The following is a 17,521-nucleotide window of genomic DNA, read 5'->3' as shown; positions in this document are numbered from 1 at the left end:
GTATCTGGACCCCAAGAAGGGCCTCTTCAGAGCCCTCAATTCCAGCACAGCCATCTGCCTGTCCTAGCACACAGACTTGGATATTATATCTGCCGATGTGACCTTGGGCAGGCAAGCCCCGTTCTCGAGTCTCTGTTTCCTCAAAAGTCAATGCCCTAGCTCCCTGGGGTGGCTAAGATTCTTGTGGACACAAGGGCCACAGACCCCAGGTCAAGCTAGCTTGAGTGCGGAGGGAGGAAGTTTTGGTATGTGTAACTGCTGAGAGCCCCAGTGCCAGAACAGCAGGTTCAGGAATGGCTGGATCTAGGGTCTCACATGATGGCTCTGGACCAGATTCCCCCTCAGCTCTGTTTTTCTCGGTGCTGGCTTCCTTCTCAAGCAGATTCTCCCCTGTCACAATACCAAGCTTACATTATCCCAGTCTGGAAGCCTCCGTGGAAAGAAAAAGGAAAGAACGCCTTTTTTCCCCTTGTTAACCCAACAGAAATCCCAGACCAGAGTTTCATTGGCCACGCCTGTGCCAAAGCTTAGTTTCTGATTGGTTGAACCTGGGTCATGTGCTCCCCTTTAGCCAATCCCAGTTTTGTGACCGACTGGACCGAGGGCAATTTTCTATCTTAAAGCCGAGATGGTTATCCTATGAAAAGTGGGCATTGGTCAGGTTACCCCAGGAATGTGTCCTGCATGACAGGGTTGCTTGTGGGCCTCCCGTTCAGTGGCTTTTCCTCTAAGGAAGTCTAGAGGGCTGGAGCCAGTCTCAGGCTCATCCAAGAGAAATATGCAAAGGGCAGTCCTGCCCTCTGTGCCTGGCCCTCAGAGCAGAGCCGGCCTCCAATTGGTCCAGCCCCTCTGGGTCTGTTATGTAACTCAATGGCTGGTTTCTTTCTAAGACTGGATAGAGGATCTGGCATGGAAACACTATTAAATTGATCTTTCCTGGGGATTTGGCAATATTTCGAAAACAGCATGTTATCCTCACTAGATCAAGGAGTCCATTCCAAAATGATTTCGAATTTAATTTCAAGTTTTAAGCCAAACATAGAATGCTCACTTTCCTGCATGTGGTCAGAAAGTCTTAGACTTCTCATCCCCCCCGTGCAAAGGGAATAAACTATAATACTCTTAACTCGCACTGTCCAATAGCAGGCATTGAACCTTGAAATCCGACCAGTTCAAAATAGAAATGGATCTTAAATGCAAATGCACCTTTGATTTCTAAGATGAAGAAGGAAGGAAAGAAACAAGGAATGAAGGAGGAAGAAAATAATATAAACGATCTTTAAACAATTTTTATTGACTTCTTGTTGTTGAGATGGGGGAGGGGATTGCTTGAGCCCAGGAGTTCAAGTTCAGATGGCTATGTGGCCAGGCTGGCCTTGAACTCCTGGGCTCAAGCAATCCCCCTGCCTCAGCCCTGAGTAGCTGGGACTACAGGAGCACGCTATGCCCAGCTTTGTTAATAAATTTAAAATATCACCTACATGCTGAAATAGTAGTTTGGTATCTTACGCTAAATAAAAATAATATTGAAGTCAATTTAGGGCTGAGGGTGTGGCTTAGTGGTAGAGTGGGTTAGCATGTGGGAGGCCCTGGGTTTGATGCCCGGCACCCGCTCCCCACTGATAGACATGACGAGGCTGGGTGTGTAGCTCGGTGGCACAGCATTTGATGAGCATGTGTAAGACCTTGGGTTCCATTCCCGCACTGCAAAAAAAAAAAAAAAAAAAAAAAAAAGGTATTTAGCTTATGAGGTGCTTTTTATAAATGTAGGTGCTAAAAAATTTTAAATTAAACGTGTGGGTTTGGGGGTGTAGCCCAGTGGCAGAGCACCTACTTAGCCTGTGCAAGGCCCTGGGTTCTATCTTCAGCACTGCGACAGTAATAACAATCATTAACTAAACACGTGGCTCACATATATCAATTGGAGACACAGCTCTAGACTTGGGCAAAAGTTCTTTAAATACTCTGTACCTTTTATAGTCCTCATTTTCCAGGTCAGAGAAACACAAAAGGATGTTCAGGTACCTTCTAGACAGAGCGCAGTTCGTGTTTCTCTGGTGGCACGTGTACAAGAAGAATGACCGCAGCTGAGCTGTGATGAGCCTCCAGGAGCAGACAGGTGGCTGCAGGGTGTGTACTTGGAGGTGTGTGTAGCCGGTCGCATGCCTGTTATCCCAGCAACTTGGGAGGCCGAGGCAGGAGGATTGCAGGTTCAAGGGCAGTCTCAGCAAATTAGTGAGACCCTGTCTCAAAAGTTAAAAAGGGCTGGAGATGTAGCTCAGGGGTGGAGTGTCCCTGGCTTCAATCCTCAGGATAAAAAAAAAAAATGGAGGTGCGTGTCCATGTTTGTACTGTGTGGCTGGGAGGGAGCTGAAAATGGGCTTGGGGGTGGCTCAGTGGTACAGAGCTGCTGGGCATGCATGAGGCTCTGGGCTTGATCCCCTGCCCTGGAGAAAAAAACAAAACAAAAACAGGAAAACAAAAGAAAAAGACCCCACTGGGGTCTCCAGGGGGAGGGAAAGTGTACCCCCAGGGTCTGTCCAAGCAGGGGCTGGGGTGTGCTCTGACCCCGGGGCCAGCGGTGGGTATGAGTCCCCATGGTGCCCTCATGACCTCAACTCTGTTCCTGTCCGCCACAGGGTCTTGGGGTAGGGTAGAGCTGAGAAGTAGGAGTGGACTGGGGGGGAGGAAGGTGTGAGGGGACCCAGGAAGCCCACCTCCAAGCCCGACAGCCTTTGCCCTAGCAGATGGGGCTCTAAGGTGGCCCAGCTCTTCTACAGACAGGAGACAGAGGAGGGAGGAGGGGAAAGTCCCTCCTGGTAGGCTCTCTCCCGCCCTCTCTCCTTCTCTCCTCACTGCCTGTAACATGCCAATTCCGTCTCTGGGCCAAAGGGTTCCTCTTCTTGGCCACCCCTGAGACGTCTGACCTCCTTAATCTGAGGGGCAGGGATGCACCAAGATGAGAGGATCATGGATCTCTGAAAACCAGAAGGCAAACCCCTTTCTTCCTCTTCTGCCCCCAGATTTCCTCATCTCCCCAACACTTTCCGGTGGGTGTGGATGTGTGGACACTCGAGCAGGCCAGGGACCAAGCACCCTGAAATCTACATAACCAGCACTTCAAGATGCAGGCAGCAGCCTTCAGAGACAAGAAAGGGGGGAACAAGGGCGATCACAAAGGTCAGGAACCTGGGCGTGGGCCGGGGGCGGTCAAGAAGGAGGGTTGAGAGAGGAGAGAGAAGGGGCCCAGGTGGGGGCTGGAGGGGTCCTCCTCCGCCAAGATGCACGGTCACCTGCTCTGCTTAACCACAAAGCAGACTTTAGTCTCTCACTCCTTTTTTTTGCCCCTGAAAACTTGCTGTGTTCAGGGACCGCGTGCACCAGGGTCTCCCTGTCCCCTTCCCTGCCTCTGGGTTCTCTGTAGGTCTCCATAACCTCTCCCACCAAATCTTCCACAGATGCCCATGACCCTGACTATGAGAATATTACCTTGACCTTCAGAAACCGGGACCAGCCAAGGGGCAGTCATCTAGCACCCGTGAATCAAGGTGAGCCAGGCCTGACCGCCCAGGCTCCCAACCTCAGGAAGGGGAATGTGGGAGGGCACAAGGGACAAGGGGCTGCTTCGAGGAGGTGAACGGTGTGGAGTGTGGTGGTATCAAGGACTGGGATGGTGGCCGTGGAGGTGGCTTTGCAGGTGGTAATGGTGATGGCACATCTGATGGCATCCATGCTGGCGGGTGTTGGTGGCACTGGGTAAGGTCTGTAAGGGGGTGTGACGGCGACGTGCTGGAAACGATCGCTGGTGGTGTGGGTCAGGGGGCTGTTGTGGCAGCTGGTTGATAGTGACCATGAACGCTGCTGACGTCACAGCTGCAGTGGTATTAAGAGCAAGCCGAACATGGTGTCAGAGACAGAGCCAGGTCTGCTTGGCGGGGGGGAGGGGGGGGGCTGGGGGTCACCGGCCTGCCTCTCTGTCTCAGTCTCAGCCCAGCCCAGGCCATCCTCGGACCCTGCCCAGGTCCCTGCTTGGTTGCACAGAGCCATCATGAGCCTGTTTGTCCTTCTCGCCCTGACCTTTCTGTTCTTCATCACCCTCTCCATCTTGATGCTGCTGAAAAGTGAGAGTTCTTGGGGGGAGGGGCGGGGAGGTCCGAGTGTGTCCACCTTACTCCCTCCCGATCCCAGCTCCCCTCCCTTTTCCCCAGCCCCGCTCCCAGGAGGGCTGACCCACGCAGCTTCCAGGTTTCCCCTGCCCTTTCCTGAACAGATTCGGAGATGTCTAGGGAGCTGCTGAGCTTGAAAAGGGAGCTTTGGAATGGTGAGTCGGGGGCCCCACGGGGAGACCCACAGGGTGGTGTGGAGATCGGGTGGTCACCCTGCCAACCCATGCCCATAGCCACGAACGCGGCTCAGGAGGGCCAGGAGGAGCAGAGGACGCATTGGAGAGCCATCCTGCAGAACTCTGGGGAGGTCATGAAGGGCATCAGTGAGATCAAGAGCAAGGTCCAAAGTGGAAATGAAAAACTTACGACAGTGGCAGCAGGTACCTCCAAGACCCACCCTTTGTTGGGTGAATTTGTTTCAATGCTCAGCACCAGGCTGGGTGCTGGGGCCTCGGCCGGGGGGGGGGGGGGAGGAGACGGCTGGGCTCCTGACCTCCCAAAGCCTAGGATTTGGAAGGGGTGATGGATGATGGCTTTGAGTTGCTTGGGTTTGCTGCACTCCAGGCTGGAGGCCTGCAGGGAGGGGCCTCCAATGGAGGCCCCACCCCAGCCTCATCAGTCTCTCCTTCCCTCCCACCAGAAATAACCCAAATCAATAAAAACACACAGAGGATCCTGGAGGAGCTGGGGAAGAAGATGAGCACACGTAAGCCGGGGCCCAGGGACAGGGTCAGAGGAGCCTGGGCCTGGCCTCAGTGTCTCTCTCAGGGGGCTGGTCTGCCTGACCCTGGGTCTCTCCCCTCCCTCAGAGTCTACACCTCAATGAATAGGACATTGCAGCCACAGCCTGGAGGACAGGATTGCAGCTGCCATCAAGATGAAAAATGCACTGTCAGCCTCCCCCTTGTCCCACGTATAGAAAATCGAATGTCATCATGACTGTGTTTCAGAGTTGCATGACTGTGTGTGTGTGTGTGTGTGTGAGAAAGAGAGAGAGAGAGAGAGAGAGAGAGAGAGAGAGAGAGAGAGAGAGAGAGAATATAGCATTTGGGGAAGCATGGGAGTTTCTGTGTCTCCCACAGGAAGGTATTATGGGTGAATGTGAATGTGGGGGTCAGAGCAAATGTGATGTGTATGCCTACATCACTCTACATACAGCACACATATATAAGTGGCATGACGTGAGTATAGGCATGTCCCAGCCATCAAATATCCCCAAAGTATGCCATTGTGGATGTGGGTGGTGGTGACAGGTGATGCTCCTCTCACTGCATGAACATGAGTGCACTGTGCTGCGCCATGTGTATTCCTGTCATGGTGAGGTGGGAGCACACAGCTGTAGATGTGGGTGTCGTGTGCCAGCGTGAACAGGCTGTGTCATTCTGCATGTGCTGGGTTTTGTCACCCTGTGTGTTCAGAGCACAGATGTGCATGTGGCCACTTATTTCTGCATTCAGGCTTTGTGATTCATGAAGGTAAAAGTCAGGGGGAAACAATGTGGTTCTTGGCCTTGTTATTGGCATGACTCTGGGACTTGGGAACTCTGGGAGAAAGTGCTTGGGCCTGGGGTTGGGGCGAGTCAGTCACACAGAGCATGGATATGATGTGGGGAACCAGGGCGGGGAGGAGTCAGCAAGAATATATACTTTGTGTAGGTCCCTGGGAGTTCCTGAATGTGTACTCAGGGTGTAACTGAGTCCCTATGCCCCAGAGTGTGTGCCCATGGGCACACATGTGCCCCTAAATGCATGCAGCCTGAGATATACAATATGTCCCTAAGATCCATGCGTGTAATTGTGCCCATAAAGTATTGGTGCCACTCAGCAGTACCTATGAGTAGACCTGTCCCTGATGGCTCTACCCCACCACTTATGCCTTTAATTGATAGAAGAGAACATGTGCTCAAGGGCATGCATGCTCCAGAGGCAAGAGACGTGTGCTCATTGTGGTACCTGTGCTCCTGAGCAGGAGACCACATGTACTACTGTCGTCCAGCTCATGGGCCCACCAAAGCCAGCCAGGCGGCTCCCTAGCCCGGCTGGATACTCAGCCGCTGGCCCGGTGGATACGCGCGCCCTCCAGCGGCCATTCTCGGGTAACGCCGCGCGCGCCCCGCCCACACGCCCGGCCCCCCGCGCGCCTGCGCACGCAGCGTCTTTTACGGCATCGTAAAGAAGTGTGGCCGAACCGACGGCCTCAGTTCCCGGTGAGATCCTGCCCGTCTGCCCGCGACCCCTGCCCGCGCCAAGCCTCGACCGCTCCCCGACCCCTGCCCACGGGTCTGTGCGTCCAGTGCCGGGGTATCAGCGTCCGTGTTCCCGGGCTCGCCCGCTTTGGCCCACCCGGGGGGTCGCGCGCTGGGTGGGCCCCTCCCCGCAGCGCTGCGCACCCCCTTCCGCCGCCTGGGCCGGGGCTCGACGCTCCCGCTGCCACCTCGCGCGAGCTCGTAGGCGCCGTCTCGGCATCCCCGGCCACTCCAGCTTCTGGCCGGGGCTCTTCATGGTGGGGGCGGGATTCTCCGCTTCCCTTCTGAACCCCGGTGGCGGCACCCTCACCCCCGGATGGAGAGGGTGGAGAGGGAGGGCTTCTCGGCGCCCCCTCGCCCCACTTCCCCCTTACACCCCCGGCAGCTGTGGCTTAGTGCGCTGCGGCGGGAGGATGCCGGCGCCCTCTTCTGGCTGCCCCTAGCTCGGCTCTGACAGCGCGTCCCTCCCTCTAGTGTCCCTCCACCAGCCGCCTTTCCAGGGTGAGGGACCCCCACCAGACTAAACCACCCAGGCCCACCCAGGTCACCGTGCAGCCAGGCTTCCCAGCCGACAGTCGGAGCTGCCGAAGGGTGTGGGACTGGAATGGGGCTTTCCTTCATCCTCCTGGCTCGACCCAGGGATCTCACCTGCCCCCGTCCCTCTAGGCCTTTGGGCTGGATACAGCCCTTTCCTCCCTCCCCGTGTATTTTATCTTGCCTAGGGGTGAGGCAGGAAAGTTCCCGAAGGTGGTCAGTGTTGCAGCGTGCCACTCTGATGCGGACAGGTGGGGTGGGTGGTCCCCGCGTTTCCCCCAGCCCTCCCCGCCAGGTCCCCCTTCCCATCGTCCCTGACACGGTGTTCCGTGGTCTCCCTACAGGGCCGCAGCGGCATGGAGGCGCGCTTCACGCGCGGGAAGTCTGCATTGCTGGAGCGCGCACTGGCGCGGCCGCGCACTGAAGTGAGCCTGAGCGCCTTCGCGCTGCTCTTTTCCGAACTGGTGCAGCACTGCCAGAGCCGCGTCTTCTCGGTGGCTGAGCTGCAGGCCCGCCTGGCCGCCTTGGGCCGCCAGGTGGGCGCGCGCGTCCTCGACGCACTGGTGGCTCGGGAAAAGGGGTCCCGGCGGGAGACCAAGGTGCTGGGTGCGCTACTCTTCGTCAAGGGGGCCGTGTGGAAGGCGCTCTTTGGCAAGGAGGCTGACAAGCTGGAGCAGGCCAATGACGACGCGCGCACCTTCTACATCATCGAGCGGGAGCCTCTCATCAACACCTACATCTCGGTGCCCAAGGAGAACAGCACGCTCAACTGCGCCAGCTTCACGGCCGGCATCGTGGAGGCCGTACTCACACACAGCGGCTTCCCTGCCAAGGTCACGGCGCACTGGCACAAGGGCACCACGCTCATGATCAAGTTTGAAGAGGCCGTCATTGCCCGAGACCGGGCCCTGGAGGGCCGCTGAGCCCAGGAGATAAAGGATGCAGAGAGCCCCTTTCCCAGTTGTGTCTTGTGTCTTGTGTGGGGGCTTCAGAGAGGCACTCAACGCTGTGACCCAGGTCCTTTCCCGTGGAGCTTGTTTATAATAGGTGGGAAGGTGGAGGATTTGACCTAGGTTGGGCTTTCAGATAAGGTAGGGATTTGGGAGGTCCCGAAGATAAGCCAGGCAGCCAGAGATGGTGGGAGTGCCAGCACTTTTTGGAATCACAGAGGCTGTCTCCAAGGTGGAGGGATGGGGGTTGAGATCAGGCTAAGATGGAGCCAGGGCTGGCCGACTTTGTGCCAGGGACCAGAGAGTAGATGCTTTATGCCCTGTGGTGTGGTCCCGTCACTCTGCTGACAGTCTAAAGGAATGGGTGTGGCTGTGTGCCCTTAAAACAGGGTAAGAGTGCTTGTTCCCTCTACCCCTAGACCTTTGTTACTCAATGTGGTCCAGGGACCCGCGCACTAGTATCACCTGGGCTCTTGTCAGAGTGCAAAATCTCTTAATCAGAATCTAAACTGTTGCAGAATCTTCCGGGGACCCCTGTGTACCTTAGTTTCAGAAGCAGTGCTTTAGGACATCAGAGTTACCTGGAGAGCTTCTTAAAACAACTGGCTGGGGCCTACCCCCAGAGTCTCAGATCCTGCAGGTTTGTGGTGTGCTCAAGAATTTGCATTCCTTGAGCTCCCGGAACTGCACTTTCGAGATCCATGGCTATCGAGACCTGTCTCTCAAAAGGGGGGTGGGAGTCTAAAGTCATCTTGACACTTAAAATGTTTTACTTTTAAATACATTTGATATACCAATATTTTTCTTGCTGAAAAATTAAAAGATCGCACAAGTAGCCTTCCTTTCCCTTCTGCCTACCAACTGATCCCTCTTTCTCACCAGGAAGCATCCTCCTGATTTTTGGCCAAATCTCCACTTCCTTTTGCCCCCACTGCCAGGACCCATACAAGTGACTTCTGAACGGTTGCTATTTAGATGCTCCATCTAGCTGTCCCATGACTGAGGGACACTGGTCTGGTCAGAGAGCAGTTCCAGCATCCCAGCAAGAGGCGGCAGACCAGGGTGGCCTCCAGCATGTTAGCAAGAAAGTGGAGTCAATAGGATGAATAAAACTAGTAAGTCAGGTGCGGTAGCATGCACCTGTGATTCCAGCAACTCAGGAGGCTGAGGCAGGAGTATTTCAAGTGTCAGGCCAGCCTCAGCAACTTAGCAAGACCTTTTCTCAAAATGAAAATAAAAGAGCTGGGGTTGTAGTTCGGTGGTAAAGCATCCCTGGGTTCATTCCTTAGCACTGGAAAAACAAAAATGTTGAATCTTGAAGCACAGGTGGTCACAGAATAGTTGTCTGGGGCAGGGGTGACTCTGGAAGAGGGCTTGGGTGGGGTCAATCTAAGAGGCCAACAGGTGTACCTGTCTGGGAGTTGGGATCCCTGATTTCAGGAGAGGGGTCTGGGGCTGGTGCAGAGAGGAAGCCAAAGACCTGGAGGAAGGACGAGGGGCTGGAGTCTTGGTAAACAGGAAGGTGGGTATGTATGGAGGGAGATGCAGGCGTTTTTGAGCTTAGCATCCTCAATCACATCCTGGGGACCCTGGTGAGAGTGGCTTCCAGGGCCTGCTGGAGAGGAGGTGATCAGATTGCAGGAGCAAGAGGCAGGAGGGGAAGTGGAGCAACCAGGTCCACCAAGAGGCAGTGAGGATGCCAGAGAGAAATAGGGAAGATGGGAGAGGTGGTCAACTGGGAATGGAGGGCCCAGGGTCTGCTGCTCCTGCTGAAGAGGAGTGTGGACAAGATGTGGGATGCAGAGCTGGTCCCTGTTCAGGACAAGAGTAGAAGGGGAGGCAGCTTGTGATCACTACAGCTCTGACTTAGGATGCTTTGGGCTGCAAGTAAACTCCTTGGAGCCCCCAGACTGGTGGGTAGGGGAAGGAGGATGAGCCAAGCACCAGTCGGTGGTGAGCCACGCAAGACACATCATCATTTCATGGGCTACAAAGCAGAGTCCATGAGAGGTCATTTGTCCATGGTCATTCATATTTATTAGACAAATATTTATTGACCACCTATTATAAGCCAGACACAGGAGACACAGCTTAGAAGGAAATGAAGGTATCTGCCCTTCCGAAGCTCACATTCTAATTGAGAGTGGGAGAAACATCAGAGAGCAATTTATTTATTTATTTTGCAGTGCTGAGGATGAGCCCAGGGCTTCGCACATGTAAGGTGCGTCTACCACCGAGCTGCACTCCCATTCAGGGGTTACAATTTTAAGTTGGGGGTGGGTGCGGGAGTTGGGACAAGCCCCACTGAGAGCAAAAACTTGGAGGGCGGATTGAGCAGGAGGAACTCATGCAAAGTCCCTGAGGTGGGCGAGCACACATGTCCAGGGAATAGTGAGGAGGTGGGGAGGGGGAGCGTGAGGGCTTCTGCCATCATACAGGGAACCTAAAGGACTTTGTTTTTTCCCCTGAGCTGTCGGGAAACTTATGGAAGGTTTGGGGACAGTGAAAAGGGAGACTGGAGCTGGGTGCGGTGTCGTGTGCCTATAGTTTTAGCTGCTCTGGGGGCTGAGGCAGGAGGATTACTTGAACCCAGGAGTTTGGGGCTAGCCTCGGCAACACAGACCCCATCTCGAAAAGAGCAGGGAAGACTTGGAGCCTGGAACAGACCATCTAGGGGGTGAGGGTGGAGCAGGACCAAGGCAGCGGCAGGGTGAGAAGGAAGCGGGTTCTGAACGAGGCATTTCTGCAGACGCGGAAGGGGTCTCCAGGGAAAAAGCCGAGGCCAGGGGGACCCCATCCTTGGCCTGACCTGGGATCCTGACCTGCTTCCTCCCTCTGTCCCTGGCACTGGCTGAGCCTTGTCAGTCTGGGTCCACCTTCTGCTGCCTCAGCCTCCCGGGCACTTCCAGACGTGAACTGGCCTGAGTCACCAGGTCCCCTCCCTGTCCACCATCCAGAGAGCACTTTGTGAGCGCTTTCTTGTGAGCGCCTTCTCTGCACCAGCCGTGTTTGGACACTGCCCCTGCCTCAGTTGTGCCCTCCCTCTGGGGCCCTGGGGTGGGGGGATTGGCTGGGGGTCCGCTGCCTTGACCTATAAATCTCCAGGGTCGTTGGACCCGCAGTCTTGTCTCCAGGCCTCACCTAGTGCATATTTCTTGTGGTGAAGGAAGAGAAGGCTGGCAGGGAGGTATGAAATCCTCCTCAGCCGGGTGGCCTGGGGCACCAGGTCTGCGGTTTCCAGTGTGGAGACCAGTCCCAGCCCGTCCTGGGGCAGGGACGAGAGCAGGGGCCCCCGAGGCCGGCCGGGCAGCAGGCCTGGCTGCCTGAGCTGGGGTCTGTCCTAACTATGGTGCTGAAGACAGGGGAGGGGACAGGGCACTCTGATGGGGTGGGAGTCACAGATGAAGCACACAGATGAAGACCCCGTGTCCCCCGCAGCGCCCGGGGTGGCAGGGCTGCCAGTCTGTACCAGTGCCGCGAGGGTCTTCCATCCTGCCAATGGCCAGCACAGGCTCTGGGGGCACCGGGCCTTTGAAGGCGGGAAGTGGTGATGACCAGCTTAGCTGAAGAGCAAGGGACGGGCCCTCTGGGGCGCTGACGGGAGCAGGGACGGGTCAGTTTGGGGAGGGATGTCACAGGGAACTTTTAGCCACAAAGTGGCACCCAGGCCTTGCTGGGGGTCCTTAGGGTCCCACTCTGGGCTCGGCTGTTCCTGGGGTCGAGGTGGGGGTGGGGGGAGGTGGGCAGGGGTCTGTCAGTGCCCTTCTGTGGGTGCAGGTTCCAGCACATCCCCAGAGGCTGAGGGGGCGGGTGGCCCGCAGGTGGCCAGCTGCTCGCAGACCCAGGCGTCCAGCTCGCCGCGGCAGGAGGCGTCGTTCCACTTGCCCGAGCCCAGCATCATCACGCAGTCCTCGCCCTGGTCCCCGTTGTTGGGCTCCCCCAGATTCCAGTTGCTGGGGGGAGAGGCTTGGGTCAGAGGGTGGCAGCCCCTCCCGGCCCCTGGCAGGTCCCCTGAGTCTGGGCCCGCCCCCGTCGTCCTCCCTTCTTGTCCCGGGTTCCCCTTTCTGGGTCTGTGACTGGCCTCCCTCCCCTGTCCCCGCTCAGCCTCGCCCTGAGCCTAGGCTTGCCTTCCACTCTGGGCGGGCTTCCTCCTCGAGGCCCTGCCGGGACACCCCCACCTCCGCACCTGTCCCCCAAGGCCCCCTCTCACCTGTAGCCCAGGGGGCTCCCGTCCATCCAGATAAACTCCCCCTCCAAGTCCAGGTCCCGGAGGCCAATCCAGGAGCCCCTCTTGCTGGCATGCTTGGTCAGGAAGTCCTGGGAGGCAGGACCAGGCTGGAGATGGGCCGGGTCCCTCCCGCTCACTCCAGGAGGCTGGGGTGCCATGCCCGCCCCCCACCCTGCTGCCCCAGCCTCAGCGGAGCCCAGGCCACCTGCTCCTCCTGGCTGTGGATGCTGACCAGACGCCCTTCCAGGTCGTCGCAGGTGAACTTGGCCTGGACCCAGCGCTTGGCGCCCTGGCCGAAGTAGTAGCACTTCTGTCGGAAATGGAGCCACCCCTCGGGGCACGTGTTGCACGTGGTGCCTGGGATTGCACACAGAGGAGAGGCTCAGGGTGGCATGGCGGTGGGCACCATGATGGGCACGGTGGGCACAGTGGGCAGGGTGGATGTCCCCTGAAGCCACTTGTGGGTCCTCCCCAGAGCCTGACAGTCTCGCAGGCTGACTTCTTCACTGGGCTCTGACGCGGCAGAGCACACACTCTGGGCACACAGGGCACACCAGCCCACACCACCTCACAACCAGAGGCACCTTGGTCCATGGCATCATCACTCTACGTGAACCCGTGGTCACCAACACCGTGGCCATAACACCACCACAAACCCCTCCCCGGGCACATTAATCACCACCGCCTTCGTCACAGATACGCCATGGCCGCATCACCTCATCACCACAGACACCTCCAGGGTCAGCAGGGCCATGGTCACCGACACCCTCATCCCACGCCCTCCAAGGTCAGCAGCCCCTTCATCACCAATGTCATTGCCACAGGCACCAGCTGCCACAGCAACAGTCTCCATGGCCCACACCAGAGCAGACGCCACCTTTACCCACCTGGCCACCTTTATGCTGCCCTGTGCTCTGTCACCACAAACAGCTCCAGTGACAGCGGTGGCCACCATCACTGGCAGCACCCCCAGACCAGATCTCCTGGCCCCTTTCTGGGGAGCCAAGATGGCTGGCTTCCCTCTGCTGAGAGGTACATGGACGGAGAAGGGACCTCAGCGCCAGTCCCCAAGCGCCCATGTGAGGCCAGCTTGGTCTCTTTCTCCCCTTTCCCCACCCCGGGGAAGCCCTCAGAAATAGTCATGGTCCCCAGGACTCCAAGGTGGGAGCTTAGGCCTACCGTTACTGGGCTGGTTCTCTCTTGCTTTAAAGCAGCCCCCCCCCCAACTTTACTTTCTTTTGGTGCTTGGGGTCATACCCAGGGTCTCATGCATGCTGAGCACTCGCTACACCAGGGGGCTCATCTCTAGCCCTGAACTAGACTTTTTTATAGTGTTGTGCAGGGAAGGCTCTGGAGATGGGGAGGGGGCTTGGGCTGGAAATGCAACCAGTCCCCAGCCCTCTGTGGGCACAGCATTGAATGGGAAGAGAACAACTCCAGGCCCGAAGAGAAAGCCTTAGGGCTGGACGTAGTGATGTGGGCTTGTGGCCCCAGCAACTTGGGAGGCTGAGGCAGGAGGATTGCTTGACCTGGGAGCTCCAGGTGGGCCTGGGCAGCAGTAGCAAGACCCCATGTCGATTTATAAACTAATAATAAAAAGAAAAGTTCAGGAAAGGTGTCTTGGCTGTCACCACAAGGTCACCCAGAGGCAGTGTCAGAGCAGGGCCCAGATCCCTGGTGCGGGGAGTAGACCTCAAGGAGAGGTGGAAGTGGGGAGGTGGGTCAGGGGTAGCACCACCTGGAGCCCCGCATCCGCCACCCTCCCCAGGGGACCACAGCGGGGTTTCTTGCTGGGATTCCCAGAGCCACACCACACCCTGGGGCCTGGGACTTCTTCTTCTGAAGCAGGGTCCTTCCTCCTCTTTACCGGGTGGGTGGGGGGGGCAGCGGGGCCTCCCGGAGGTGGAAAAGGGAAGATGGAGGGCAGGGCTGTTGCTGGGGGCTGACAGCAGTCCAGGCTCTCCGCAGCCTGCTGGCCTCCTGGTCAAGACCCCTCCCTCTCCCTGGACGGGTCAGTCTACCTGGGGGCTGCGGTGGTGCGTGAGGAGTGAATCCTGCTGATGTCTGCCCCCACCCCATCCCACTGAGCCCCCTGGGTGGGCAGGACAGCAGAAAAGGGAACCCAGTAGGGGCCAATCCTGGACTGATTTGACCCAGAGCCGGCTAAAGGCTTGGGAGCCCTGAATCAGCGAGGGGCATCTCTGTCCTTCAGCTGCCCTCCTCCTCCACAAGCCCTGACCCATCGACATCCCCAGGCAAACCCTGCCGCACACACCCCTTGTGTCCCCAAGAGACACTGCTGCACAGACACACAGACACCCCACAGGCACACGCATACAAGCCATCATGTGTGTCTCCAGCACAGCACAGTGACCGTGCCCCCACTGGTCCCAGACCCACTCACCCTTGGACGCCAGTATCTCCATCCACAGCTTCGCCACCTCTTCCTGGAGCTTTTCCAGCGAGTCGGAGGCGGCACGCCTCTCATTCAGGCCTTGGGGGACAGGAAGGGGGCGGTGCTCAGGGACAAGTGGCAGGGTCCCCCCCCCGCCCCCCCCCCCCCCCGACCTTCCCAAGCCTCACTCTGGGACTTGCTGTCGCTCAGGTCTGCTCGGAGTCTGTCCAGGTTCCAGGAGAGCTCAGAGTCTGGCGGATGTAAGAGGGCAGGGCTGGGGGACGACGCTTAGGGGCCTGGTCCCCCGTGGCTCTGGGGCTGTCCCTCCCACAGTCTGCCCCGGGCCCCTGCCCCGTCTCTCACCCTGAGACTCCAGTTGCGTCTGCTGGGCCTGGAGTCTTTCCACGTTCCGCGACAGCTGAGCAGCTGGTTCAGAGAAGCGGCCCCTGAGTCCCCAGCCTCCCACATCCCCACCTGCTCCCAGCCTCTTTCTCTGGGTCCTCAGGGCTGCCTGCTCAGTCCCCAGGTGTGGCAGGGGTCACACGGGGCCCTGCCGTGGTGTGTGCAGAGCCACCCAAGCCCCCATCCTCCCCCATCCAGAAGAGGCTCACCCTGGGACTTCTGGGCCATTTGGTCACTCTGGTATCTGTGCAGGTCCTTGGAAACCTGAGAGACTGGGGCGTGGGGCAGAAGAAGCGACCTCAGGAACTACAAAGAGGGGGCCTTGACCCCCTCCTGCCCCCGAAGCCAGGGGCCCTCCTCCGCATCGTCACTGACGGTGGCTTTTCGTTTCTCGAGGGTTTTGGGGGGAGACGGGCATATACTCAGGGAGACGCAGCAGGAAGAGCAGGGACCCGTGGACCCTCCCCTCACCAGGGGGAAATGCAGAAGTCCCCGCCCAGGCGCAGGCCACGGCTGACAGGGACCCACGGCAGAGGAGTGGACGAGGCCGGCAGGGCAGCCTCCAAGCCCGCGGGGAGGGGGGCGTCATGGGGGCACACTGAGGCCCAGGGAGGGGCCGTCCCCAGTGTCAGCGGTAGAAAGGGGACAAGAGCAGGGTGTCCCAGCCTCCGCTCGGCCTCCCCTACCTACCGTTGCGGGCAGCAGAGTCCTCCAGCTGTCTCAGGTTCCGCTCTGTGTCCCAGTCTGGGGAGGGGAGAAGGTGAGGACCCCCAGCTGCTTCCACGCACCCCTACCCCCTGCCAGCGGGGGACGGAGGCTTGGGGTACAGCTCGAGGGAGTTGCTCAAAGGCTGGGGGACAGGGAAGTGTGTGCGGGTGGGGGGCTCCAAGGAGGGACTGGCAATCGGGGAAATTGGGCTCCAAAGGGGGTGGGGCTCTCCTGGTGCTAAGATGAGGTGTGGGGGGCGGGGGAGGGATAAAGGGCCCGGGGGTGGGGCATGGGGCTGGGGGTGTCCTTACGCCACCGAAGAAGCAGGGTGAGCAGCCCAGCCCACAGCAGTGCGGTCAGCATCCCCAACAGTACGAGCGGCAGCCTCGGCCTGCAGCATCGCCTCCTGGGGGGCTCCAAGAACCCTGTCCGGGGTGGGGGGTTTAGGGAGCAATGAGGGGCCCAGGAGGAGGCTGGGCCCAGCTCTGCTCATCTCCCCTTCACCCAGAGCCCCAGTATTCTGAGAACATGTCCAGAAGCCACACTGCAGCAGAGGGTCTCAGTGGACCCCCAGCTTCTCCTGCCCACTGTCTCCACATGCTGCTATGGTCCTGTCCACACTGTCCAGGGTGTGTGTCAGCCCTCCTGAGCTCTGTCTGTCCGTCTCTGCCTCTCTGAGTCTGCCCCTTCGGCCCTGCCTGTCCAGCTTGGTGCCTGCTCACACTCCAGCGGGCGGTGAGTCTGATGTGGGTCCAGGTCCTTTCCAGAGGCTGCTCCCCCATCCCTACACTTGGCCCCTCAAGATGTATCCAGAAGCCTGTCACCAGCCCTGACCCCCTTCCCCTGATCACCCACTTTGGCCCTGCCCCTCTTCACTCTGGCTTCGAGGGCTCGTCATGCCAAATTCCACTGGACCCGTCCCGCTCCACTCGGCCTCGGCTCCGGGCCCCCAGCTCTGCTTGAGCGGGGTTTTGTGGAGAGGCCTTGAGTCAGCGCAGGGAGGGGCCTGGCTTCCTCCTCCCACCCACCGGGGCCTTTCTTAGAAATGCGCCCTGCTGCCGGGGGATCCCCCTCCTCCCCTGGCGGACGTAGGACAGGGACCTGCTCTTGCCAGGTGACCCCGAGAGTCCTCCCACCTGCGTATTCGTGTCCCGCCATGGCAGTCCTGCTGGGATCCTCCTGGTGACGGCACGCTCACTGCCCGCCAAGGCAGTCCCCCCACGGCACGTCACAGCTCCGCCTGGGACCTGGGTTTTAATGCAGCATTGAGCTCTGGTCATCGGCACGGGACAGAATCTGGGACCTGGGGGGACCCAGTGTCCATTTGCTGATTGTTTTGATCACGAACCTCGGGGTCAACTGGGAGATAAGCTGGTGTGTCCTCAGCCACCTGAGACCACGCTACCCTGGCCCATCACAGGTGAGACCCCATAAACGTGTGCCAGCGAGGTCTCGGCACACGACTGGACTTCAACGTTTCTTTTCTTGTCCGTAAAATGGCGATATGAGAGTGTGTGGGATTCTCTGACCCAGGCCAGCCCAACAGAAGCACCCAAATACCACCAGCTCTGCCCGGGATGCTGTGCAGCCTCGACGGAGGGTTCAACCTCTCTGAGCCTCAGTTTTGTCCTTTGTAAAATGGGGATGACAGAAGCACCCAACTCAAGGGACTGTGCCAGGATCAAGGAGATAGTGCCCACAAGGGTGTCAGTGTGGTGCTGCCCGCAGGGGGTCTTCAGAGCTTTAGTAGCTGTTTATCAAGCAGCTACTCTGTACTTCCTCCTGCTGAGAAGTGCCGGCACTCTGTCCCCCAGCGGCTCCGGGTCCTCTGACTCTAAGGCTCACATGTGGGAGAGTGAGCCTGGGGTCACAGCTGTCCCCCTCCTGGTGCCA

At 58.4% G+C, this 17,521-nt stretch overlaps 2 protein-coding genes across 4 annotated transcripts; one reads left to right on the top strand and one right to left on the bottom strand.

The window, feature by feature from the left end:
- Positions 1-6,327: 6,327 nt before the first annotated feature.
- On the top strand, positions 6,328-7,901 carry Trappc5 (trafficking protein particle complex subunit 5). Of its 3 annotated transcripts, none has more exons than XM_026414961.2 (2): positions 6,328-6,372; positions 7,290-7,901. In XM_026414961.2, exon 2 carries the CDS (start codon positions 7,302-7,304, stop codon positions 7,866-7,868), a length of 567 nt encoding a protein of 188 aa, XP_026270746.1. In that variant the 5' UTR covers positions 6,328-6,372; positions 7,290-7,301; the 3' UTR covers positions 7,869-7,901. The 3 variants fall into 3 exon arrangements, with proteins under 3 accessions (XP_026270746.1, XP_026270744.1, XP_026270745.1); XM_026414959.1 differs by having other exon boundaries at positions 6,329-6,445; XM_026414960.1 differs by having other exon boundaries at positions 6,329-6,466.
- A 3,748-nt stretch (positions 7,902-11,649) lies between these two features.
- Fcer2 (Fc epsilon receptor II) lies at positions 11,650-16,830 on the bottom strand. Its single transcript, XM_077796591.1, has 10 exons — positions 16,765-16,830; positions 15,940-16,053; positions 15,611-15,664; positions 15,130-15,192; positions 14,882-14,944; positions 14,707-14,769; positions 14,528-14,617; positions 12,329-12,480; positions 12,106-12,212; positions 11,650-11,848 (listed from the first exon to the last, which is right to left on the bottom strand). The coding sequence occupies exons 1-10, from the start codon at positions 16,784-16,786 to the stop codon at positions 11,650-11,652; spliced, it is 927 nt and encodes a 308-aa protein (XP_077652717.1). The 5' UTR covers positions 16,787-16,830.
- Between the last annotated feature and the right edge of the window lie 691 nt (positions 16,831-17,521).

Source organism: Urocitellus parryii, chromosome 3 (genome assembly GCF_045843805.1).
Source record: "Urocitellus parryii isolate mUroPar1 chromosome 3, mUroPar1.hap1, whole genome shotgun sequence".
Taxonomy (NCBI): Eukaryota; Metazoa; Chordata; class Mammalia; order Rodentia; family Sciuridae; genus Urocitellus; species Urocitellus parryii.
The sequence above is the reverse complement of the archived record's forward strand: the minus strand, read 5'-3'. Positions and strand labels throughout refer to the sequence as shown.

Excerpts from the sequence above, each read along its gene's own strand:
- Fcer2 (XM_077796591.1), bottom strand. The coding sequence starts at position 16,786 with ATGGCGGGACACGAATACGCAG. Across the intron at positions 14,770-14,881 it reads GACGCAACTGGAGTCTCAGG|ACTCTGAGCTCTCCTGGAAC; the intron begins GTGAGAGACGGG and ends TACATCCGCCAG. Across the intron at positions 12,481-14,527 it reads GGAGATACTGGCGTCCAAGG|GCACCACGTGCAACACGTGC; the intron begins GTGAGTGGGTCT and ends GTGCAATCCCAG.
- Trappc5 (XM_026414961.2), top strand. The coding sequence starts at position 7,302 with ATGGAGGCGCGCTTCACGCGCGGGAAGTCTGCATTGCTGGAGCGCGCA.